The sequence below is a fragment of the Spinacia oleracea genome, chromosome 1, assembly GCF_020520425.1.
Source record: "Spinacia oleracea cultivar Varoflay chromosome 1, BTI_SOV_V1, whole genome shotgun sequence".
NCBI classification, from domain to species: Eukaryota; Viridiplantae; Streptophyta; class Magnoliopsida; order Caryophyllales; family Amaranthaceae; genus Spinacia; species Spinacia oleracea.
The window spans coordinates 13,593,633-13,618,605 of NC_079487.1; the positions used below are offsets into that span (position 1 = coordinate 13,593,633).

The following is a 24,973-nucleotide window of genomic DNA, read 5'->3' on the forward strand; positions in this document are numbered from 1 at the left end:
ACCCAGTTTTAGACTGTTCGGGTTGAGATTTATAAAGATTATTAGTGTTCGAGCTAACTTGAGCTTGAGGAATCTTTTAAAAACTCTTATTCTAAGAATTTGGTTTGTTCGATATTTGTTAACGAACATGCTTGTTTGCATTTCGAGTTTGACCTCGAGTATGATAAAATGCATCAAATGCATGGATAGTCATTGAATATGGTTATTGAATATGATATCATCAAATGCATGGATAGTCATTGAATATGGTTACCAAATGCATTTGAAGTATTTATCAAAGATAGGATAAGAAACTACTGAGGTTTTGTTTATGAGTATATATTACCTTGAGTTGGTTTAAACAGTGTCCCACATGGAAAGAAGAAAGTACATGCTACTATGTAAAACATATAAAACCAATTTTATTGATTTGAACAACTCATACCTTTCTCGGCCTTTTGGCTAAGATCAAGTGTAGTATCTGTTCTTATCAGTTTAATATCTGATACGTGGGTCATTGGCCCACAATGATATTAAATGTATTTTTTAAGGGGAAAGACCCATCACAATAGCTTGCTATTGGGGTCTTCGCACGTCGCCCATGCGTTGCACTGCTGTATGGGCCTGGCGTACCCCACTATTTCTCAAACTAATATTATGTACTGGCCGATGAATCAATCATAAATTGGTGTGTTCCAACTAGAGCTAGGGCTGCAAACGAGTTCAGTTGAACCCGGTTTTAGATTGTGAGGGTTGAGATTTATAAAGATTATTAATGTTCGAGCTAACTTGAGCTTGAGGAATCTTTTAAAAACTCTTGTTCTAAGAATTTGGTTTGTTCGATATTTGTTAACGAACAAGCTGGTTTGCATTTTGAGTTTGACCTCGAGTTTGATAAAATAAACGAGTCTTAAGTTGGCGTAAAAAAAATATATATCATCAAATGCATGGATAGGCATTGAATATTGTTACCAAATGCATTAGAAGTATTTATCGAAGATAGGATAAGAAGCTATTGAGGTTTTATTTATGAGTATATCTTACCTTGAGTTGGTTAGACAGTGTCCCACATGGAAAGAAGAAAGTACATGCTACTATGTAAAACATATAAAACCAACTATATTGATTTGAACAACTCATACCTTTCTCGGCCTTTTGGCTAAGATCAAGTGTAGTATCTGTTCATATCAGTTTAATATCTGATACGTGGGTCATTGGCCCACAACGATATTAAATTTATTTTTTAAGGGGAAAGACCCATCACAATAGCTTGCTATTGGGGTCTTCGCACGTCGCCCATGCGTTGCACTGCTGTATGGGCCTGGCGTACCCCACTATTTCTCAAACTAATATTATGTACTGGCCGATGAATCAATCATAAATTGGTGTGTTCCAACTAGAGCTAGGGCTGCAAACGAGTTCAGTTGAACCCGGTTTTAGATTGTGAGGGTTGAGATTTATAAAGATTATTAATGTTCGAGCTAACTTGAGCTTGAGGAATCTTTTAAAAACTCTTGTTCTAAGAATTTGGTATGTTCGATATTTGTTAACGAACAAGCTGGTTTGCATTTTGAGTTTGACCTCAAGTTTGATAAAATAAACGAGTCTTAAGTTGGCTTAAAAAAAAAAAAATCATCAAATGCATGGATAGGCATTGAATATTGTTACCAAATGCATTAGAAGTATTTATCGAAGATAGGATAAGAAGCTATTGAGGTTTTATTTATGAGTATATCTTACCTTGAGTTGGTTAGACAGTGTCCCACATGGAAAGAAGAAAGTACATGCTACTATGTAAAACATATAAAACCAACTATATTGATTTGAACAACTCATACCTTTCTCGGCCATTTGGCTAAGATCAAGTGTAGTATCTGTTCTTATCAGTTTAATATCTGATACATGGGCCATTGGCCCCAAACGATATTAAATTTATTTTTTAAGGGGAAAGACCCATCACAATAGCTTGCTATTGGGGTCTTTGCACGTCGCCCATGCGTTGCATTGCTGCACGGGCTGGCGTACCCTAAATATTTTTCAAACCAATATTATGTACCGGCCGATGAATCAATCATAAATTGGTGTGTTCCAACTAGAGCTAGGGCTGCAAACGAGTTCAGTTGAACTCGGTTTTAGACTGTTCGTGTTGAGATTTATAAAGATTATTAGTGTTCGAGCTAACTTGAGCTTGAGGAATCTTTCAAAAACTCTTGTTCTAAGAATTTGGTTTGTTCGATATTTGTTAACGAACAAGCTTGTTTGCATTTCGAGTTTGATAAAATAAACGAGCCTTAAGTTGGCTTAAAAAAATATATATATATATATATATCATCAAATGCATGGATAGTCATTGAATATGGTTACCAAATGCATTAGAAGTATTTATCGAAGATAGGATAAGAAACTACTGAGGTTTTTTTTATAAGTATATATTACCTTGAGTTGGTTTAAACAGTGTCCCACATGGAAAGAAGAAAGTACATGCTACTATGTAAAACATATAAAACCAATTTTATTGATTTGAAAAACTCATACCTTTCTCGGCCTTTTGGCTAAGATCAAGTGTAGTATTTGTTATTATCAGTTTAATATCTGATACGTGGGTCATTGGCCCACAACGATATTAAATTTATTTTTTAAGGGGAAAGACCCATCACAATAGCTTGCTATTGGGGTCTTTGCACGTCGCCCATGTGTTGCACTGCTGTATGGGCCTGGCGTACCCCACTATTTCTCAAACCAATATTATGTACTGGCCGATGAATCAATCATAAATTGGTGTGTTCCAACTAGAGCTAGGGCTGCAAACGAGTTCAGTTGAACCCAGTTTTAGACTGTTCGGGTTGAGATTTATAAAGATTATTAGTGTTCGAGCTAACTTGAGCTTGAGGAATCTTTTAAAAACTCTTGTTCTAAGAATTTGGTTTGTTCGATATTTGTTAACGAACAAGCTTGTTTGCATTTCGAGTTTGATAAAATAAACGAGCCTTAAGTTGGCTTAAAAATATATATATATATATCATCAAATGCATGGATAGTCATTGAATATGGTTACCAAATGCATTAGAAGTATTTATCGAAGATAGGATAAGAAACTACTGAGGTTTTGTTTATGAGTATATATTAACTTGAGTTGGTTTAAACAGTGTCCCACATGGAAAGAAGAAAGTACATGGTACTATGTAAAACATATAAAACCAATTTTATTGATTTGAACAACTCATACCTTTTGGCTAAGATCAAGTGTATAGTCGTATTTGTTTTTATGAGTTTAATATCTTTTATGGGGCACAATGATATTAAATTTATTTTTTACGGGGAAAGACCCATCAAAATAGCTTGTCATTGGGGTCTTTGCACGTCGCCCATGCGTTGTATTGCTGCACGGGCCTGGCGTACCCAACTATTTCTCAAACAAATATTATGTATTGGCCGATAAATCAATCATAAATTGCTGCTCTTTTGTTTTAATTTGCCAGGGCTCGGGCTGCATATGAGTTGAGTCGATCCGGATTTTATACTGTTCGAGTTAAGCTTGATCTGGATTATTAGTATGTTTGAGCTAACTCGAGGTTGAACAAGCTTTTAAAAATTCTTGTTATAAGAATTTGGTTTGTTTGAATATCGAGCTTGATAAAATAAACGATACCTAAACCTTTAAAATAATTTATTTTATATGATAGATTCTGTTAAGTTTTTTCAAATCTTTCTACAATAAAAATGTTTAAGATATGATAAATAATCCGTGACCAAATTTTTATAGGTAACATAAATTTTGATTTCAATAAAAATAGATATAAAGTGTCATAATTTTTTTGAGATTGAACGAGCTTTAACGAGTTATACTCGAACTTAATCACGCTTACAAAAAAACTTAAACGGGTTGTTCTCGAACATTAACGGTCGAACATGAAGTTGTTCTAGCTTGACGCATTTACTTAACGAGCTTCATTTTTTTTTGTTAAAGCTTTTTATTAACTTATCAAACATGTTTTGACCGACCTTATTCACGAGTAGTTTATGAATGTATCAACTCTTTTCCACCCTTAGTTCGAACGCTTTATAAAACGTAGCAATAATATCATTATTGAGAATTTAACAATGGTATTTATGTCTTTATAAGAAGATCCATTTCTATATTTAATCTCACACCCACCAGTTTGAATGTTGAAATCCTCACCTCTTTGATGTACCATACTACCTGTTTGGGCTCCCAATTGATATTCAATTGGGCCACTAAGTCCAAAGCCCAATGGCTCAAAACAGCAACATCAAATCCGCCACAAACCAACATGGCTATTCAGCCATCCACTAAGGCACAAGGCCCAATAGCAATAAATGACCTATGAGATTTACTATGCAAACACTATAAATAGGCCGCTAAGGCTCACACCTAGAGGTACGTCCATTTTATCGCCTTAAGACTACTCTTCTAGAGAACTTCTCTCTAGAATCCGAGCATCGTTCTTACTTAGGCATCGGAGGGGCTTTCCTCGGAAACACCCCCGAGGCTAGTAACTTGTCAATTGTGTAGGTGAATTCGGACACGACACATTCAAGCTAGAAAGATCTTCAACACACACGAAAGGGCCTTCATTCGAAGTCCATTGTTCCATCCACTTCAATACCGGAACAATTTGGCGACGTCTGTGGGGAAGAACACTTTAAAGCTTCGAAAAACACCCCATTTTTCACGTAAGAAATGGAAATTCCCAACAATGACAACCAGGACGATGTCCTTATCCAAACGGATTCGGAATCCGATGGAGGGGAATAACTGCACTCAGTGGGGAGATCACAGCCGACAAGGGCTACCGCCGCAACAACCAGTAGACCCCCACTCCCTTCTCGAGAAGAGCTTGCCGCAGCCATGACCATCATGCAGAACTACCTCTTCAATGAGAAAGAGCAGGCACAGGCAGCGGACCGCCGAGAAGCGAGGAGAATCAGGCGACAACTTCTGCTTAATAGGCCACCGCCTAACGAGGACGCTGCGAGACCCGAACGCACTCTCCCTACCTTGTCGGGAACACACTTAACAACAAGATGGAGAGAGAGTACATGGGATACGCAACAGAGGGCCGAACAGCAACCGAATGGTTTGAAACACCATCCCCAACACCGCAAGCTCGCCTAAGCGGAGCAAGCGACCACACTCGGATCCGAAGCTCGGTACATAGCAGGTTGCGCCCTTCGGTCCATGATAGGTTGGGCAGCCCCAGCATACCCAATAGACAAACCGAAGCCAGTGGCCAGTCAAGAAGAAGGAGGAGGAGTGATCGAACTCCTAGCCCCCTACACGCCCCCGAGCAATCCCACAGAGGAAACTCGATGAGTGATGGTATCAGGGCGAGGCTAGGAAAGAGGATCATGACCCCAGCATCTTCCCCGTTCTCGAATGATATTGTTATGGAGGAGATTCCCAAAGTGAGGCTACCAGCACACCTAACATTCAGCGGGATTACGGATCCGAGGGATCACGTCATCTCTTACGAGCAGCAAATGTTCCTGAGCCCCTACTCCGAGGCTTGTTGTTGCAAATACTTCCCAACCACGCTGACAGGAGTTGCAGGGGAATGGTTCAGGTCGCTGCCGAAGGGATCGATCAAAAGCTGGAAGAAGCTGAAGAAGAGGTTCTGCGTACAATTCGTGAGCAATAATCGCCCCGAGCGAACCACCACAGAACTGACCTCCATACAACAGGAACGAGATGAAAGTCTCCGAGACTTCATGGCCAGGTTCATGAAAGAATCCACCAACATCCCCAATCTGCAGCCAGATGTAGCAATCTTCGCCTTGAAGCACGCGCTTCGGGAGGGGAAATTCCGGGATAAACTGTCAATGAAAAACCCCTCCAAGATAGCTGACGTACTTCAAATGGCGGATGCATTCATCAGAACGGAAGAATTCAACAAGGCAGCAGCAAGGCTGAGGAACCCCTTGGATACGAGGGACACCAAGATGAATCAGAGTAAGCCCGAGGGCAACTCAAGAAAGGGGAAAGAGAAGGTGGGTGCGAGAGAAGCAAGCCCAAAGAAAGATGGGAAGAAGGGTGAATTTCAACCCAAATACACCAATTACACTCCACTCACCACATCCCGAAGAGAAATCTTCAGCCTCCATAAGGATGATGAAAAGTGGAAGCTGCCAGACAAGCTCAGATCAAACCCCCTCCGTAGGAACAAGAACAAGTGGTGTGAGTTCCACGATGACTTCGGCCATACCACCGAGGAATGCAATTCGCTGAAAGACAACATCGAGGACCTCATCCGTCGAGGCTATTTAAAGCAATACTTGCTCGACCGGAGAACAGAGAGGAAAGAAAAAGAAAAGGCAAGGCCAGGAAAAATACAAGAGCAAGCCCAGAGAAGAGTCCATGAGACCGAAGGGCAAAAGAAAAAACCAATTCTAGTGGTGTTCGGAGGCCAAAGATCCGGCCACGCCAGCAAGCAACACTTGAGGGCTCTCTCCCACCGAGTCAACTTCAGCACTATAGGGGAGAACCAGCCTACGCCCCCGAACATGACTTTTACTGCTGATGATTGCCTCGGAACCCAGTACAAACACGACGACCCGTTGGTAATTGAAATGGATCTCAACAACCACAACGTTCATAGAGTACTGGTCGATGGAGGGAGCGCCGTCAACATCATCTTCAGAAACTGCTTCGAGCAGCTCATCCTTGAAGGGGAAGAGTCCCTGACTAAGGTCAGTTACCCACTGATCGGCTTCAACGGATCCGCAGCCATTCCACGAGGAAAAATCACTCTCCCCGTTACTATTGGCCAAGGCCTGGCGGCAAGGAACGTCCGAGAGGAATTCCTAGTGATGGACTGCAATTCGGTGTATAACGTCATCATGGGAAGAACCATGATTCACAAGATACAAGAAGTCCCATCCACGTACCACCAAATGATGATGTACGTCTCGGACGCAGGCTTCGCCGAGCGGATAAAGGGTGACCAGGAGGTGGCAAGTTCAACCTGTCACACTGCTATCCGAAAACCGAAGCTAGGAGACAGTCCTAGGGATGAGGACGAGAAAAGTAGCCCCCCAAAAGAGGAAAACGATGCAAAAAGGAGAAAGGCTGGCCCGAGCAGTCTGGTAAAACCCGCCGAGGTTGATGCTCGACCAGAAACCCTTTCTCCCGAACCAGATCCGGAAATGGAAGACATTCCCCTGGAAGATGATTCGGACAGAAGCATCCGAATAGGCAGAGGCCTGAGCTCGGGGCTCCGAATCGGTTTGATCCAGTTGCTGAGGGATCGCAAAGACATTTTCGCATGGTCGGCAGCCGATATGCCAGGGATAGATCCGGAGATGATCTGTCATAAGCTGGATGTCAACGCCGAGGCCCGACCAGTCAAACAGAAGAAAAGAAACTACTCCTCGGAGAAAAACAAAGCCATCGCCGTAGAGGTGAGGAAACTGCAAGAAGCAGACTTCATTGAGCCATGCATGTACCCCAAGTGGATGGCCAACGTGGTCATGGTCAAGAAAGCCAACGGCTCGTGGCGCATGTGCGTCGACTTCACGGATCTGAATCGAGCCTGCCCAAAAGACTGCTATCCCCTATCGAGGATAGATCAGCTAGTGGACTCCACCAGTGGCCATGCATTGCTTAGCTTCATGTGTTTAATGAGAAGAGGAAAGCCACTGGCACCATGTGTTTCATTAAACATATCTCTAATGTCTTTTGTCCTTTTACCATTATATATATATATATATATATATATATATATATATATATATATATATATATATATATATATATATATATATATATATATATATATATATATATATATATATATGCCTGCATGCAACTTCGGATCTGATCAATCCGAAGCTAAAAATAACCCGAGGCAGCCACTTCTTGGGAACTAAACCCCAAGGAATAGCTAACTCAAAAGAACCCGCAAGGTACCGTCCAGAATCCCCGGATTCGCGATACCCAGGGAAATTCCGTTCGCAACAGGGTCTCTCGAATAGTTATAAAGAGTTTGGCTCGGATCCTAGGATCCCCGAAGCTCATAACTAGGAGTCAGACTTGCGACTTCTTGCCCAGGTTCCCGAACCACAAGAAGTCGGAAGAACGGAAACAGACGTTAAAGAGCTCAAAAGTAGACTCTTCAACAGATCCACGGATCTGAAGAGCTCAGAAGCAGACTCTAAACACGTCCACAAGCGTTAAAAAGCTCAAAAGTAGACTCTTCAACAGATCCACAGATCTGAAGAGCTCAGAAGCAGACTCTAAACACGTCCACAAGCGTTAAAGAGCTCAAGAGTAGACTTTTAACAGATCCACGGATCTGAAGAGCTCAGAAGAAGACTCTGAATACGTTTACAGGTGTTAAAAAAAAGCTCAAAGTAGCCTCCTAACAGATCCTCGAATCTGAAAGAGCTCGGAAGCGAAATTCCAAAGAAATCAAAGACTAAAGTCCAAAGCTACCAAATCCACCCGCAGAGCCTAAGCGAAACTCAAAACGAGTCTTAGAAAATCTACGGATTTGGAGAACTCGCAAACGAGGATAAACTTAGCAAAACGGTGGATTCAAAAGCAAAAAACAGATACTTCGGAAATACACAAAAATATACGAAACAACAAAGTCATTTTTCATTCAATATTCGTGGGGGACAAGTACAATCATACCAACTAAAGCTCGGCACAGCCCGAGGAGTCCTCAAAAATTGAAAGCAAAATGACCAAAAGAAAAAGCTAAATTCGGCAGCCATCAACAGACAAAACATCGGCCTACTGAAGTACTAAGAAAGCAAAAAGAAGTTAAAGTACAACGCAGCGCCGAGGCAAAAGGGAAGAGAGTCAAGCGCAAGTTTGGAGGTCCTCAACTGGAACCGACCGACTCTGAAGAAGACGACTGCCCGAGTTCCTAAGGGACATCACCAACATGTCCCTGAGGAGTAGATCGCGAAGAGGCGTCATCAGTGGTATCACCTTCCGAGGCGACCTTCCGAGCTTGCTGTGCCTTAGCAGCTTCTTCGCGCTCCTTGGCAGCATCGTCCCTGTCAGCCTGAAATTCCACCAAGTTGTCCTCGGCCTCGAGCCACTGAGGCACATGCTCAGTCCACTTGAAGTCAGGCATATGCTTGGCAAACATCCGACGAGCACCAAGGATCCCCTCCCAATACTGGTCTCGACACTGGTCGGCAGTATACAGCAAGGCCTTCTCCGCTTCGAGCTGGAGAACCTTGGCCTTAAGATCATCAGCTTCGTGCTCAAGCACGGGAATCCGCTCAAGGGCAGATGTGAACTTCTGAGCACTCTCACGAAGGTTCAGGATAACAGCATCCTTGTTCTGCAGCGCAACCTCAAAGCCAGCCTTCTCCTTCTTCAGAGCCTCGTGCTCCCGAACATCAGCCTCCATCTTCGACTTCAGATCATTAATCCCCTTGTCGAGCAGCTCAAGTGTGCCCGTCTGTTCCCGAGTAAACTCGGCAACCAAGCCCTTTGTTTCTTTAAGCTCGGCAAGGAGAGTGTTCGCCTTCTCATCCAGAAGAGGAACATCATGATCGTAGCGCTCCTCGAATTTGGCCAGCTTCACTTCGTCAAAATACTGACACTCAGCAGCGAAGGAGGACCAGAAGTGCGCCTACGAGGGTGAAAAAGAATAATAAATACTAAAGGAGAATAAAAGAAAAAGTTCACAAGAAATAAATAATGTTTACCTCATTCAAATGAAACTGAGCCATTTGAGTAGGGTAGTTCGCCTCCTGTCCAGGAACACGCCAGTCAGGGATGCCCCGAAGCATGTTCTCCCTGGCAGCACTAGGGCCAATCATGGACTTGGGGTGTGCCTCGGGGTTTTCACCCAGAACAGAGGCCCGAGCGAACCGAGCCATGGTGTCCCTCACCTTCCGAGGAACCCTCCTGATCGGCACATCGAAGGAGGGGTAAGCCAGACGCTCCAACACCGAGGTAGATGTAGAGCCCAAAGTCTCACGGAACTTCCTCTTCTGTCCGCGTTGTTGACCAGGCTCCCCACCTTCGGGAACCGCGAAATCAGCGCCCTTGCTGGCCAAGGGACCACCCTCCTCATTACCCGAAGAGGTAAGGTCAACGACCACCTTCGGGGGAACTTGTAGATCATCCCCCTGTCCAGCCGCAGCGGCGTCCTCGGACCTAGGAACCTCAGTAGAATCGAAAGGGGGGTCAACCTCGAACTTCTCCACCATAGGAGTAATATCAGCGACGGTCCCCCCCACCGGAGTCGAAGGCTTCAGAGGCGAAGGTATAGCAAACTCTTCGGCCATGGGCTGGTTCACAGGCTTGTCCTATACTAGAATCGCGACGCTTTTTAGCTTATGGCCAGGGAGCGGAAGCTTACTCCTAAGGCTCGGCGGTGGACCCATCTCTTCCTTCTGCCGAGCAAGATAGCGTTCGCCTGCCTCAGCTAGACTGGGATCTGCGGCAACAACCTGCCGAATTCTTTCATCAGTCAGATAAGGACGATGGCTCAAAAACTCGAGAACTTCGGGACTAGGAGTTACCTTCGACGAAGAAGTAACTTTCTTCTTCAACTTCGAAGGGGACCTCTCTCTTTTGTGCTTCTTGGGAGAAGTCTCTCTCTCCGAAGCCCTCCTCTTCTTTAGCTTCTTCGACTCCTACAAAAGAAAGGGCGCATGAGAAGCGACCAAAACACCAAGGAGGGCAAAAAGAGTACGAATGTAAGATCGCTTACTTCGGGAGCAGCAAAAGAAGGAGGAGACGAAGCAGAGGAAATGACAGGCGCAGCAGCTGTTACCTCCGGTCCCTAAGAAAAACAAACACCGAAGACAGGGTCAAGACCGAGACCACAAGAGTCCACAGAACCAAAGTCCAAACAAAATGAACAAACTAATCAGCGTTACCGGATCAGAGGTAGTTACCAATTCAGGAAGCACTGTCCGCCTCGGAACAGCCTCTCAAGGGTTCTGAGAATCCCAAGGGTCGACTCGAACGTCTTCCAGATGTGCAAGAGCGTGATCCGAGAACTCGTGATCCTCGAGCTTCGGCTGCCGAGGATTCTGCTTCTTGAAATCGTACGGCGGGCAACGAGTAAGAACCCCGTCACCGTTGAGCTGATAGCCGAGCACCTCGGGAACAATGGCCTTCTCACCTTGATCTGCGCAAAGAGGATGAAAAAATGAGATTCAAAGAAATAAAAAGGGAGGTTGACACCTCAACTGAAGCACGATCTCAGCATAAAAAACCTCACCCCTGTCATAGATCCTACTGAAACCGGCAGCAGCGAGGATGACCTCCCGTGTAATGTAATGTAAATTCGGAAGCCAATACATCGGCTCCCGAGCAGTTTTTGCCTTGAACCACTCCAGCTGCATGGCGTGGTCAGAACTCTCTCTGTCTACGGGGCCAACCCGCGACATCGAAAGATCCGGTTTCACGAACCACTTCGGGGGCGAAAAATAGTGAGGGTGCCTCGGATCCATAGGAACACGGACCAGCAACCATTGGTCCTTCCACCCATGGACTGAAGAAACGTACGGAAAGGCAGTCATATAAAGGTCCTCGCCTTCCGCTTGTTTTATTATTTATGGCCCACCAGCCGGCCTCAGCGTTTGCGTTCCTCACAAGCTTGTGCATCTCTTTGAAAACCTCGATCGACGGCTCGTAGCCGAGGTAGTCACACATCCAGCGGTACCCCCACAATATGACGCATAGACTTCGGCGTCAGCTGGCCCAAAGAAACGTTGTACTCCTCCAGCACACGAGCGATAAACGGATCCAAAGGGAACCGAAGCCCGTAGTCGAAATGGTGGAGATACACAGCAATGTACTCCGGAGGAGTACGAGTCACCCTCGCATTCTTCTGCGTCGGAAGCTCGCACCAATAACCCAAGGCATGCTGAATGCCATACAAATCCTCGGCGAGCCGATGATACTTTCCGCGCTTGGCTTCCACCAACCACTTCCCACCAACAGCCACACCATCCGGGTCCGCTATCTCGGACTTGTCCTCGAATAGACAAGCAAGCCTCCCCAAGGGGTCAGCCTCCTCCCACCGCCTCGGAAAGAATGGGCGAATGGGAAAGTGACCCGTCGCACCAGCCCCCCGGCTCGATTCAGCACGATTTGCATTTCCCGAGCCCCCTTCAGCATGAACCTCGGGAGACATTGATCTAGTCCCTTCAGAAGCTACCTTATTCTCCTCATCACCACTAGAGGAGGACACCACACCAGATTTCTTCTTCCACCTTCCCCCAGCCATGACAAAGTTGGGAAGCGCCGAGGATACACAGAAAAGGGGTAGAAGTAAAAAGAAGTGAAAACAAATAGCAAATTACCTCTCCGGAAGCGGAAAATGCCGATGAAACAATTGAAGTCAGGTCCCGAGGCAGATTCGTAGCGAATATGCGAAGATCTGAAGAAAACACCAAATGGAATCACCGGAATTCTTAAGAGGAATGGAGAACGTTTGAGCGAATAAAGTTCGAAATGAGGAAGGAAGTGCGGTATTTATAGGCCACGTTCTGAAAACCGCCCAACTTCCACCCCTTAACACTTGTCAACCGTTCGCGAATTCAAACCACTCTATTTTCGAAAAAAGAGAGGGAACCTTTGGACTTCTTACAGCTGGAAACCCACCCATTTAACTCTAAATGGACCGGGTCTGGGGGGGCATGTTGTTTGGGCTCCCAATTGATATTCAATTGGGCCACTAAGTCCAAAGCCCAATGGCTCAAAACAGCAACATCAAACCCGCCACAAACCAACATGGCTATTCAGCCATCCACTAAGGCCCAAGGCCCAATAGCAATAAATGACCTATGGGATTTACTATGCAAACACTATAAATAGGTCGCCAAGGCTCACACCTAGAGGTACGTCCATTTTATCGCCTTAAGACTACTCTTCTAGAGAACTTCTCTCTAGAATCCGAGCATCGTTCTTACTTAGGCATCGGAGGGGCTTTCCTCGGAAACACCCCCGAGGCTAGTAACTTGTCAATTGTGCAGGTGAATTCGGACACGACACATTCAAGCTAGCAAGATCTTCAACACACACGAAAGGGCCTTCATTCGAAGCCCATTGTTCCATCCACTTCAATACCGGAACACTACCAATAGACATATGTTAACAACGGTGAATCCCCGTATTGCTTTAGATCAATGTTTTCACGTGATTAATAAGTGTAAAGGCGAGCTTGGTCGGTTTGCCAAATATGGAGAAAATAGCCTTTGTTTGGTGAACCTATACTTAGTATTGTAGCTGCTACAATAGAGAAAGTTAAGATTGGTTGGTGACGTGATATGAATTCACGGTGTTAATTTTAAGATTTTCGAGGTGAGTTATTTGTTTCAAGAGGTTATTAAGGACGCACACTTGTGCGTAACAAAGGTCACTCATGTTCGTCACTCACTTAGAATTTTGAAATTTTCGATGCTGGTTTGTTGTTAATTGGATGAGTTATGTTTATATTAGGAGTTAACATGTCTTCTTCCATTATATAAAAAAGTACAATGTGTTGGGGGTTGGAATGCATATGAATAATAACTTCAATTTCCATAGTAGAATTTGCCGTTTTATACAGTAGAGTTTTTTCAAGGAAAAAGGACGAGCATGTGCATGTTTCTTATTTACACTATTAAACCAAACATTAATACTCAAGTAACAAAACAATTCGATTATCGGCCCATCCATCCCCATATTTTGATAAACTTCATTTTCGCTTTTATAATACTGTCATGGAGTAGTTGGTTATTTTAAACAATAACCATGTAGACGTCCTATGGGCTGTCAAATCGGGTCATCGGTCGATTACAACAAGTATAAACGGTTCGGGTATAATCGAACAATGTTTTCTACGGGGGACATTGTGTTCATGCTTGATTGAATGTATGATCTTGTTATCTTTGATTTTTGTTGGATGTCGGCCAGATCGGTTTACTTTTTCACAACCTTTACTACAAATATCCCACCTCGAAAAAGTAAAATTCTTACGAAATGAAGCTAGTATAAAATAGAAGAGTGAATAATGGAAAACTTACTTGGACGAGGTCTATGGGCGATCAACAAGGGTCATGGCTTAGGCTGATGGCTTCCATTGCACTTAGGAAGGGCATCAGCCTAAGATCTCCCCAAGTGGGAGAGTCTACGTCATAATTTGTGATAGTGGGCCTGCGTTATATCTCGTACGAAATACTATAGTTCGTGCTGTAAGATGATGGAGGACAAGAGGGTTGGAATAACAGATTTAAGACCAAATTCCCTATATTTTCAGACTAAGTTTAGAACAGATTTAAGACAAAAATTCTCTGCTACGGTGAAATGTAGAGTTGTATAATTTTAAGAAGTTTGAAACGAACACGTCTAGTATTGGATACACATATACTACAGCGACGGCCCAATCAACATTTCAGCTCAGTTCCACTTGAAATCCTTGGTAAAGTCTTGTTTATTAGGCACATGTTTTACTTGCTGGTAAACTACAAACTTCTGTTATCTTTAAATAACATTACTTCTGCAAACACCATATGTTCACTTTCCAGTTTATAATTATATCAAATATGTCAGCCATATCAAAGAAAATCATGGTTAATATTAGTATTTGCCTATCGATCTCGACTTATACTTGCACAGAAAATATCAAATTAGAAAATCTATGTGATTGGTCTTCTACCGCAGATATCTTAGCTCCAAATAATTTCACAATTCATTTCTTAAATCGAAACCACTCATAAATCGAAAAGCATACTATTTCTTAGCTCCTAAATGGTAACGCTTAATTCATTCAATGATACTTGAAAAATAACAATGTACGAAATATTATCGTTTGTGCTGTAAAATGATGGAGGACAAGAGCTAAATTTTTTCTGGTTGGGTTTGAAAAGCAAGGGAATGGGTTGCCATGATGAGCAGATTGGACAAAAATGACAATTACCCAAACCTAAAATTTCCTTTTGCACAAGGACAAACGAAACTAAGAACATTGTTTCCAGATAAAAGTGATACTGTATTAATGGAAGCACCTAATGGAACTCCCTCCAAAAATAAACGTATGCCACTAAATGCAGCGAGCACACGGTATTCTTTAGTAAAAGGCGAAAGAATAGTTCGCTTTGTGCTCACTGCGTGGCTGCGTGAGTTTAACAAAAATGACGAGCACGTATTTATACTGTTATTCTAGGTTGTATCTTCTTCTTTTCCTATGTGGGAGCAATCTGCTTTTTTTTTTGAAGCCTAAAACTTTGTACAATATTTTAGCTCTGAAATAACAACAGATGAGCAGTTTTTCAAATTGATCTAATTTTAAACTGTATGATCTACATTGCCTATATAATCCCAGTAACAGTTACTTGCACGTACGGGCAAAGCCCACATGATAAGCCGATAACCACTCTGGCATGTCCACCATATCCTTAGTATAGAAAGCAAAGTCTGAAAGTAATAGGCTTGATTTGGCATAGTAGGCATGGTGAAGAATATTTGTATTTGAATTGTAAGGCTTTACCCTCAAGAAAGGGAGCCCTTCCAGAAATTCTCGACGGCCAAGGTCAAGCCAAGGCCGAAGAGGGGGTTTGGAAATAGTTTTCAACCAGCAATTGACGCGCCTCGGTTATTACCTCACTAGCTGCGTCATTGCCCCAAGCGCAAAGATAACTTGAATGAAAGAATGTTTTCATTTATATTATGTTCTCGTGTGATGTTAATGTCTACATTTAATGATGTGGGACAACAACTTGAACCTTACAATCCCAGCCAAGGCCGAAGAGGGGGTTTTCTGTATTCTATGCATACTTGCGTAGTTGAGACGGCTAAACTGCGACGGAAGCAAAATCAAAGCATAGCAGTAGCACGCATCTTATTAGTGTTGGTTGCATGGCATATGAGTAGTGATGTTTTATTTTATTTTTGGTAAGTTCGACAAAAAATCCATGTTGTATTTTTGTCTCTAACCTGGTGAGGTTCTGCTTCAGGTTTTCCGCTGCTGTAAAAGTTTGGTTAAAATTATTTTTGGGTGTTTGCTATATGTCCAAATCTGTTAAAAATTATATATAAAATATTAAAATAAATCAAAGGCTGATATTCAAACAAAATAATGAACGGTTGAGATCGTTTTATTTCAGTATAGTCGACGGTAGCGGTAGAATTTTTAGCAGGTGTTATTAAACTATTCTCTAGATGACCAAAGTGTAAAATTTTGTACCAATACGCCACTTAGGTGAATAAAAGTTGTTACACTTTCCTTTTTTATCCGTCCCAAATTAATTGTTACTGACAAATATGGCTTAAGCCTCTCCCCTTCTCATTAATGTTCAACGTATATATATTACATCGTAATTAACCTAGAAAGGTTAAACAAGTAACTTAACATAAATAGGACTCTACAATATTAACATTAATAACACTATTATACTCCGTATGTCCTATATTATAACATCCCTCCTCAAGGTGGAGCATGAAGATCTTGAATGCCCATCTTGTCAAGAAAAAACCCAAATTGCGCTTTCCCCAAGGCTTTGGTGAATATATCTGCCAATTGTACCTTCGTCGAGACATAGGACGGACAATTAATCCCTTCCTTAATCGCATCACGGATAAAATGACAGTGTGCTTCAATGTGTTTCGTCCTTTCATGGAACACCGGATTCTGTGCAATATGCAATGCAGACTAACTATCACAAAACATGCTCATACCTGGTTTGTGCGCCACCCCTAAGTCACTCAGTAGTTGCTTTAACCATTTTAACTCACATGTTAAAGCTGCCATCGAACGATATTCTGCTTCTGCCGAGGAACGAGAAACAGTGTGTTGTTTCTTGGTCTTCCAGGATACCGGAGACAGGCCAAGGAGGACAAGCCAACCAGTCAACGAACGACGAGTCAATGGACAACTCGCTTAATCAGAATCGCACCAACCTTCTAATTGCAACCGACTGTCAGAGCGGAGGAGTATCCCTTGACCCGAACACTTCTTCAAGTACCGAATAACGCGTAGGGCTGCATCCCAGTGTTCCTCTTTCGGTGCCTGCATAAACTGTGACAAAAAATGAACAGAATACGCCAAGTCTGGTCTTGTTACTGCTAAATAATCAGACGGACAACCAGACGTCTATACTTCTCTCCGTCTACCAACTCCTTTCCCTCTGCCAATGCTAGTTTATGATTCTATTCCATCGGAAAATCAACCGGCTTTGCTCCCAACAATCCAATTTCTGTAATAATATCCAAGGCATACTTTCTCTGGCATACATAAAAACCAAGACTGTTGCGAGCTACCTCGAGTCCGAGAAAATATTTCAAGGCTCCAAGATCTTTCATTTTAAAACATTCACTCAAATATGCTTTAAAACTCTCAAGTGCAAATGTATTATTTCCTGTGAAGGAAATAATGCCCTTGGTCCAAGTATGCATTCTATGTTAAGTCTAATAAGTGCGGTTCAGTATTAATTAACAAGTTAATAATTCAGTGAGATCAAGTGAGCTGAATGCCTAGCTAGAGGCCGCTTCAGTTCAAGTGGAATTAATGATATTAATCCATAGCTTACTCTTGACTGAACCCGTAGGGTCACACAAATAGTACGTAAACGGATCAAGTATTTAATGGCATTAAATACTCTATCTATGGATATTGGGAATCGACGGATCTTGGTTTCAGTGGGAGCTGAGATCGTCACAAGCAAGAAATAAATACTCCGGAAATGATGATATTGCCGGAAACGGAAATATGGATCGTATCGGAAATATAAATATTATCCAAGTCGTATATGTTGCCGAAAACGGAAACATGTTACGTATCGGAAAATATTATCGGAAATGGAAATATTGCCGGAATCGGAAATATTGCCGGAAACGAAAATATTGTCAGAATCGGAAATATTATCGGAATCGGAAAATAATTCCGGAAACGGAAATATTAAATATTTGTTCGAAACGGAAATTGATTCCGGAATCGGAAATATTAAATATTGTTCGTATCGGAAATGAATTCCGGAACCGGGAATTTAATCGGAAGCGTATCGTACGAATAAGCATCGGACGAGGCCTGCCGGACGAGGGCCCAGCACGAAGCCAGGCCATCGCCCAGCAAGCCAAGCGCGCCACACGAACAGCCAAGGCCACGCCATGCCCAGCGCAAGGCCAGGCCCAGCAGGCCATGGCAGCGCGCGCAGCGATGGGCTGCGAGCTGTGCTGCTGCTCGCGTGGGCTTGCGGCTCGCGTGGGCCGAGCGGCCGTGTGGGCTGTGCACGGGCATGTCCTGCACGCTCGTGGGTCATGCTCGTGTAGAGTTTGTGTTCACATACGAAACCTAAATTGTGTAGGATTTGTTTGATGATTAAATTCCTAATCCTAAAAGGATAAAATTAATTAATTAGAGTCCTACTAGGATTCTAGTTTAACTAATTAGTATCCTAATAGGATTCCAGTTCCTTTTCCATACCTCTATAAATAAGGGCCTAGGGTCATTATTTGAAAAGTACGATTGAAGTATTCAAATGGTAAGTTTTTGAAATAAAAATCAGCCATACACTTGCAAACACTAGCCGAAATTCCTAGTAACCTTAAGGGCGATTCTAGTTGGTCTAACTTGAGGCGGATCCGGACGTACTGTGGACTATCTACGGAGGGACGACATTTGGAGTCCTAAAGACTTGTTCTTGTTCGGTTCGGGCGCAGCTAGGGAAGGCACGCTACAACATGTATGCATCAATTCTATGCTAAATGATTATGTGTAAATAATATGCTTTCCTGGCTTTATGGTTTTTCCGCATGATTTATGAATTGTCATATGTATCATAACCTAACAGTGGTATCACGAGCCTCTTATTATTTTCATAATCTAAATTGCATAAACATGGTTAAATATTACAAATTTGCAAGAATTAAAAGGGGTGATTAATTTTCGTAATTGCTAATTAATTGCAAATTGCGTTTATTTAATTATAAGTACGCAGTTTTTCGGCAGTTTCTTCGTTACTCATCCAAATCGAGTGATTTTTGTGTCAATTCCGCATGTAAAAGGCATTCTAAAATTTTGACAAAACTAGTATTTTTCGGCCGAACCCAGAATTCTCAAATTCGAAGCCTAACTATGACTTTTCGGAGGTTTTAGTTTTTCGAATGCAAAATTTCGTAAATTTAAGATGTTAAATTAAATATTTGCGATTCTTGTTGTTAAATCTTGAATTTTTGATTGACCTACTGTAAATGTTTAACAAGTTTGAATGCCTAGCCTTGTTAATTATGCAATCTAATTTGTAATTATGATTAATTTGTTGAAAATTGGAATAATTTAGAATTAATTTGATTTTCATAATTAGTTATAATTTAATTAGATACCTATGATTGAAAACCACCATAAAAATTGTAAATTTATGTTAAATTTTAAATTTTTATGACCTAGACTTGAATCCATGTTAATCGGAAATCAATTAATTAATAAATTTTCGATTCTTCGCCCTAAAATTATGAAATTAATATTATTTATTAAGTTGTCATTAATTTTGAAAATAAATTCTTAATTTTTATGCGATTCGCTCATATAATTTGCACGCACAAAGCAATGGACGCTACGTGTTACCCTTAAGGGATGTTGTATAGTGCGGGCATGCGACGACGAGCAAGGGAGCTCGTCGCCCATGCGGTACCAATGCAGCGAGTAAGGGCATGGTGCACGAGCACAAGGCAGCAGCCCTGCCTTGTGTCGTGGGCTGTGAGCAATGGGCGCATGGGCAAGGGCGAGAGCAAGGCACGAGCAGTTGCGTGTGGGCAGCAAGCGTGCTGCACCACAGCGCGCACTGCCTCGCGCAAGCATGCGGAGCCTTGCGCGCAGCGAGCGCAAGCTCGCGTGCCACGAGCGCTACGCACATCGTCGATGGCTCGCGCGCAGCTAGCGCCAGCTCGCATACTGCTGCCTCGTGCGATGAGCGCAAGCTTGCGTGCGGGAAAGGCAGGCGCGCAGCGAGCGATGGCTCGCATGGATCGAGCGCTGGCAAGCGAGCGCAGCGAGCGATGGCTCGCGTGCATCGAGCGCTGGCGCGCGCAGCGAGCACCAGCTCGCGTGTTCGATTGATGCCTTGCGATGGTGAGCAGCAGCGATGCGACGCAGCGCATGGGCTGCGCGCACATGGCCAGCGATGGCTGTGTGCGTGTGGCCCATGGGCGTGCGTTGCGTGGGATTGTTGCGTTGCGATTAAATCGTTTTGAAATTTTAATTTGAAATTTTCAGTTTACGTAATTTTAATTAATTTTTAAAATTAATAATTTAAATTATTTTCTTGGATTTTAATTTTGAATATTGTAATTATGATAAATTTTATTTATTCTAATTATTTTACTAAAATTAAAATCATGAATTAATTTAAATACGACTGAAATTAAATTAAACTTTTTGGATTCAATTATAAATTTATATGAGCTTTAAATTTTAATTAAATTTGTATGTTTCCGGTTAGACTAGAAATACATTTTTATGTTTAAAATTAGTAAAGCATATGAATTTATTGGTTTAAGTGGGAGCCCTTTTGGTCATAAACTCTTGATTAGGTCTACAAATCCTTAAGGTTAAAACAACTTGATTAGAATTAATAAGGACTGAATAATTTGTAGATTATTGGTGCCCTTGATTAATTGCTGCAAATGTTTATGTGATGCATAATGTGTTTTACTAACCAGCTATGTGGGTCATTCATGATAATGAATGGGTGAATGGTATATATTGTATATGTATTGTTTTGCAGGTTATGAAGTGACTAGTATGGCCCAAATAGGATAGAAAATATGGTCTGCGTACCATTATTTTGAATGTAATTGGTCTAAAGTACCAAAATTGTTTTTCAATTCAAATATGGTTTGCGTACCATCAAATAGTTGTAATTAGTTTAAATTATAGCTTATCCTATTTGAAGAAAATGGTGTCTCCCACGGAGATTTTCGAGACGGACTTTGAAGTTGAAACTTCAAGATGAAGTCGGGTCATACTAGATCACATTTATCTTATGCATGATTTAAGTTATTTATTGCTTTAAATATGTCTTAATTATGCATGAGATTGTGGCTTGATTATGTTGCATGATTAAGGATTTTAGTTCACTTAAAATCTAACCAACATAGTAAGAGCCTTAAGTTCCAAACTTAAAAATTGAGTTAAAAGGTGCCATGCCAAAATATACACTTGCTTGGATATCCTTTACATCAATCTAGTAATAGTTTTCGCTCAGCGAGGTGTTACTTATTGGTCCTAAAGGGGCAAGGTACACAAATAATTGTGAGTACATGTTAGTTTTGGTGAAACTCAACGATATAAGTAAGGAGTCCTTTTATGTCGTGGCAAAATCGATATGTTTACCTAATAAGTTCTTAGACGTACCTATCAACCAAGAGTAGTTTCTAGACTATTAGCAAAAGGCTTTTGCTTACCTAAAATGTTTTAGAATTGAGTCGACAAACTGTGCTTAATTCTTCAATGGTTTTAGGGTCTTGGAATCATTTTATTCACACCTGCCGGAACACATAATTCGAATAAAATGTTAATGACTTGTTTAAATTGCATGATTGCTTTCATTTTCAAGTTATTATTCATGATAAATGTTTAGACTTTGCATGCATCAATGTATGTTTTAATTATTGTTTATAATTAAATATCTTGCACTGCAATAAATCCTTTTAGAAAGGTAACAGTAAATTTCCTCGATTGGTAGTGAATTCAAGAACGATTCACGGAAATGAGAGAAAATGAGCGATTTAAAATGTACGTTTCTTTTAGCACTTTTATGGTTGTTTTCGAGTATCAAAGTCGAATGGCAAACCGATTGGTGCTTGTGAATTCAAAATACAATGTAGTTTTGAGATCATAAAGCATTGAGTTTAAACACTCAGCTTTACCAATGGTTAACAACCTAATATCTTTGTCCATTTAATTCTCGAATGAGTCTAGTCCCTAGACATTCGAATAGATTGATGCTTAGAGAACTTTAGAAGCTTCTGGTAAGATCATCTAGTTGAAACAGAATATTCAACATAAATAAAATGGTAAGAACTCTGTTGGAATGACATCGGACATGTCTAACAAAGTATAAAAGTCAACACTATAGAATTCAATTTTTAAGACTATAAGAAAGGGTACAAGAAATAGGAAAACAAGGAACAAATGAAAGGAATTTACGATTCCGTTTCTACCTATAAGTTTATGTTTAAAGAGAAGTGACCTAGCAATCAAACTTCCTTGGTATCATATACCGCTTGAGGTTCTTACTTCGGTAATAAATCAAACAATGGAAGCTAGGCTACACTAATGACCTACAAGTGGGAAATGAAGCATGGCAGTGCTACATTAGTTGTAGGGTCATCTAGTTTGTTTTAAGTCCTTTCAAGGCTGGAACTTAATGGCTATTTTGTTCCATAATCAGCATACCTAAATTTCTGCTTCAAACACATAAAGACTCACATTCAGAAGAACAAAAACAATGCTTGTTTGTTTGTTTATTTGAATAAAATGGTCATTTACGGGTTGAGTCAATATGCTTGATTAAAACAAACAACTCTTTAAAGAACTTTACTAGGTTCAAATCAACCCCTTGATTTGAGTTCCACTAATCTTTGGCATTGTTGCTTAGACCATATCAATAAGTTAACATTCAAAAGCTCTATTTTGATGGAATTTTGAAAGTTCATTGATTTCTAAATCAATTTAAGACAACTAGTCTTACTTGTTGAAAGTAACAAAAGATATGAACTATTGTTAGAACGCCTAGACAATAGAGTTCAAAGCTAAAGAAAGATTTTATGACTTTATTATTTCACATGGATTTGAGTGAATATAGGTTTATTTACTCAAATGTGATATAAGTTGAATGTGTTTGGCTAGTTCAAAGATTCAGAAGTATAAAATCCACTTGGCAAGAAATCATAAAAGATCTAGGTTAGATCACGTTGATGATTACTTGAGACCAAATATGATCATCAATGATTGTGTGTTGTAATTTCACAATCTAGCTCCATAAGATATGGCATATCTACGTTGGAATGATCGAAGTCAATTAGTACTTGATTCGATCAATGATGAATCATAAAGACTTTTCCTATAATTTCTAAAACAAAATGCTCAACTACCACCAAACTAAACCAAATTCGTCAAAGCTATTGAAAAGTAATTTCAGAATAACTTTTCATAAAATGTATCTAGAGAGTTGCAAAACTCAGTGGGAGCTTAGTGTTTGTCATTCGACAAACTAAGGCCCAAGTATAGATATATGTTTCATTGTGATTTATTCAAATGAGACACAAGGGTATTGTTTCTACCACAAATTTTTAAGAACATAATGTTTGTTTGCTCGAAATAATGTCCTGTTGGGATTCTTTTCCAAAATGACAAGTGGGAGAAAATAGACCTCGAAAGTCTTCGAGGCGAACAACAAACATAAACGGACATTCCGGAGCTTTTCGAAGTTCTTTAGAAAATCCGAACACGTATTCTTTAAGGACTTTAGAAGTGGCTTTTAAAGAATAGACATCTCTTAGAAGACTTTACAAGTGCTTCAAGGAGAACAGAATATTCAAAGGACTTTCAAGTGGCTATTGATATTCTATTGTTTGATGTTCCATACCCAAGTAGGCATAGAGTTCAAGTCACTGAAACTATGCAATTCTTCTATTAGATAGTGAAGAAACCTACAACTTACAGTCAAACTATTATCATGAAGATTAATGAGTTTGTGACCTGTAAGAAAGCTATGACGAAACCCAGATTCCCTAAAATGGTTAGAGGCCATAAAACATACTCAATGTTTTGATGACAAAATTGAAATTTTGTTGATTTGCAAGAATAGTTTCACACCTATTGGTTGCAAGTTTGTTTTAAGGATAAAAACCATCAAACATGGAATTGTGTTCACACACAAAGATAGATTAGTTGCTAAAGGTTACAAGAAAATTCATGGCATGGATTGTGTTGAAACCTCATGCATAATCGTAATGCTCAAGTCTATAATTCAAGCAATGATTGCATATTGGTACATATAGCAATTGGATGACAAAACGTATTCCTCAATCAAATGTTGGAATAAACTATGTACATGGTATGTCATAGGATTTGTGGATCCAAATAAATGCTTGAAAAAGAAAGCTAGCTTATAGAATCTAAGTACAGATTTAAGCAAGCAATTGGGAATTGGAATTGTATTTTAGTGAAGCTAATAAGTATTTTAGTTTCATAAAATGTATATGATTCTTATAGATATATAAGAAATTTAGTGGGAGTACATAAAACTTAATTGGTCCTATGTGTATCACACACATATCTCTCTATTGTGAAATAACATTCAAATGCTAATGACTTAGATTTGAAATTATTCATCAATGATGGACCAAGGCGAAACTTAGTACATACTGGGTTTAAGATCTATTTACAAAGATCTTATATTAATGTTTTAGATTAAGTAATGGCATTTACTAAATCAAACACGAAAGACTCCATTGGAGATATTCGATCCATATGAATAAATCTAAGTAATGAATGTTTGAACTATGTATAAGCATTTACTAAGTTAAACATCAAAGGATCTAAGTGAGATTCTTAACCTATATTATATATCAAAGAATTTAGCTGGATTCAGTATCTACTGAAATTGAATGAGCTAAAGTTACATGAATAGAATTAAATTGGGAATTATTCTGCAAAAGAATTTATCATGTATGATTTAATATGAGGATCGCCAAAAAAAGTATCGTATGACTTTAGGCATGACGAACATATACCAATCTCTAATGATCTAAGTGAATATCAACTAGATTGAGATCAAGAATACTTATGGTACTTAAAAAGGTACATAGGAATAGTTCTTGATTCAAGGAAATAAAGATGTGCTAAATATTGATGCTACACGCATAAACACTGGCAAAGGATCAAGCAAGACCCTATGGAGTTAACCATTGACAAAGACGAGCTATAGAGCATCGTGTTTTGAAATGGCAACATGGATTGAAGACCATGAGTTGTTGCGTGGGAAATTAAATATTAATTTCTATGTTCTAAGA

At 40.7% G+C, this 24,973-nt stretch overlaps 1 protein-coding gene, 7 non-coding genes and 1 pseudogene across 8 annotated transcripts; 7 read left to right on the plus strand and 2 right to left on the minus strand.

The window, feature by feature from the left end:
* The first annotated feature begins 420 nt into the window (after nt 1-420).
* On the plus strand, nt 421-617 carry LOC130466698 (U2 spliceosomal RNA). The gene has a single exon (XR_008926866.1). It is a non-coding gene; the product is annotated as a U2 spliceosomal RNA (small nuclear RNA).
* Nucleotides 618-1,117: 500 nt separating this feature from the next.
* Nucleotides 1,118-1,314, plus strand: LOC130466708 (U2 spliceosomal RNA). The gene has a single exon (XR_008926876.1). It is a non-coding gene; the product is annotated as a U2 spliceosomal RNA (small nuclear RNA).
* A 499-nt stretch (nt 1,315-1,813) lies between these two features.
* Nucleotides 1,814-2,009, plus strand: LOC130466705 (U2 spliceosomal RNA). Its single transcript, XR_008926873.1, has one exon. It is a non-coding gene; the product is annotated as a U2 spliceosomal RNA (small nuclear RNA).
* A 501-nt stretch (nt 2,010-2,510) lies between these two features.
* Nucleotides 2,511-2,707, plus strand: LOC130466709 (U2 spliceosomal RNA). Its single transcript, XR_008926877.1, has one exon. It is a non-coding gene; the product is annotated as a U2 spliceosomal RNA (small nuclear RNA).
* Nucleotides 2,708-3,193: 486 nt separating this feature from the next.
* LOC130466363 (U2 spliceosomal RNA) lies at nt 3,194-3,383 on the plus strand. The gene has a single exon (XR_008926599.1). It is a non-coding gene; the product is annotated as a U2 spliceosomal RNA (small nuclear RNA).
* Nucleotides 3,384-5,025: 1,642 nt separating this feature from the next.
* LOC110792715 (uncharacterized) lies at nt 5,026-7,313 on the plus strand. The gene is made up of 3 exons (XM_056831811.1): nt 5,026-5,988; nt 6,118-7,083; nt 7,197-7,313. The coding sequence occupies exons 1-3, from the start codon at nt 5,026-5,028 to the stop codon at nt 7,311-7,313; spliced, it is 2,046 nt and encodes a 681-aa protein (XP_056687789.1).
* A 6,665-nt stretch (nt 7,314-13,978) lies between these two features.
* Nucleotides 13,979-14,119, plus strand: LOC130466541 (uncharacterized; annotated as a pseudogene).
* Nucleotides 14,120-14,961: 842 nt separating this feature from the next.
* Nucleotides 14,962-15,076, minus strand: LOC130466392 (U5 spliceosomal RNA). Its single transcript, XR_008926626.1, has one exon. It is a non-coding gene; the product is annotated as a U5 spliceosomal RNA (small nuclear RNA).
* A 365-nt stretch (nt 15,077-15,441) lies between these two features.
* LOC130466377 (U4 spliceosomal RNA) lies at nt 15,442-15,596 on the minus strand. Its single transcript, XR_008926610.1, has one exon. It is a non-coding gene; the product is annotated as a U4 spliceosomal RNA (small nuclear RNA).
* Nucleotides 15,597-24,973: the final 9,377 nt, after the last annotated feature.

Excerpts from the sequence above, each read along its gene's own strand:
- LOC110792715 (XM_056831811.1), top strand. The coding sequence starts at position 5,026 with ATGGAGAGAGAGTACATGGGATACGCAACAGAGGGCCGAACAGCAACC. Across the intron at positions 5,989-6,117 it reads CAAGAAAGGGGAAAGAGAAG|TGGAAGCTGCCAGACAAGCT; the intron begins GTGGGTGCGAGA and ends GATGATGAAAAG. Across the intron at positions 7,084-7,196 it reads AGGCTGGCCCGAGCAGTCTG|AGGCCTGAGCTCGGGGCTCC; the intron begins GTAAAACCCGCC and ends CCGAATAGGCAG.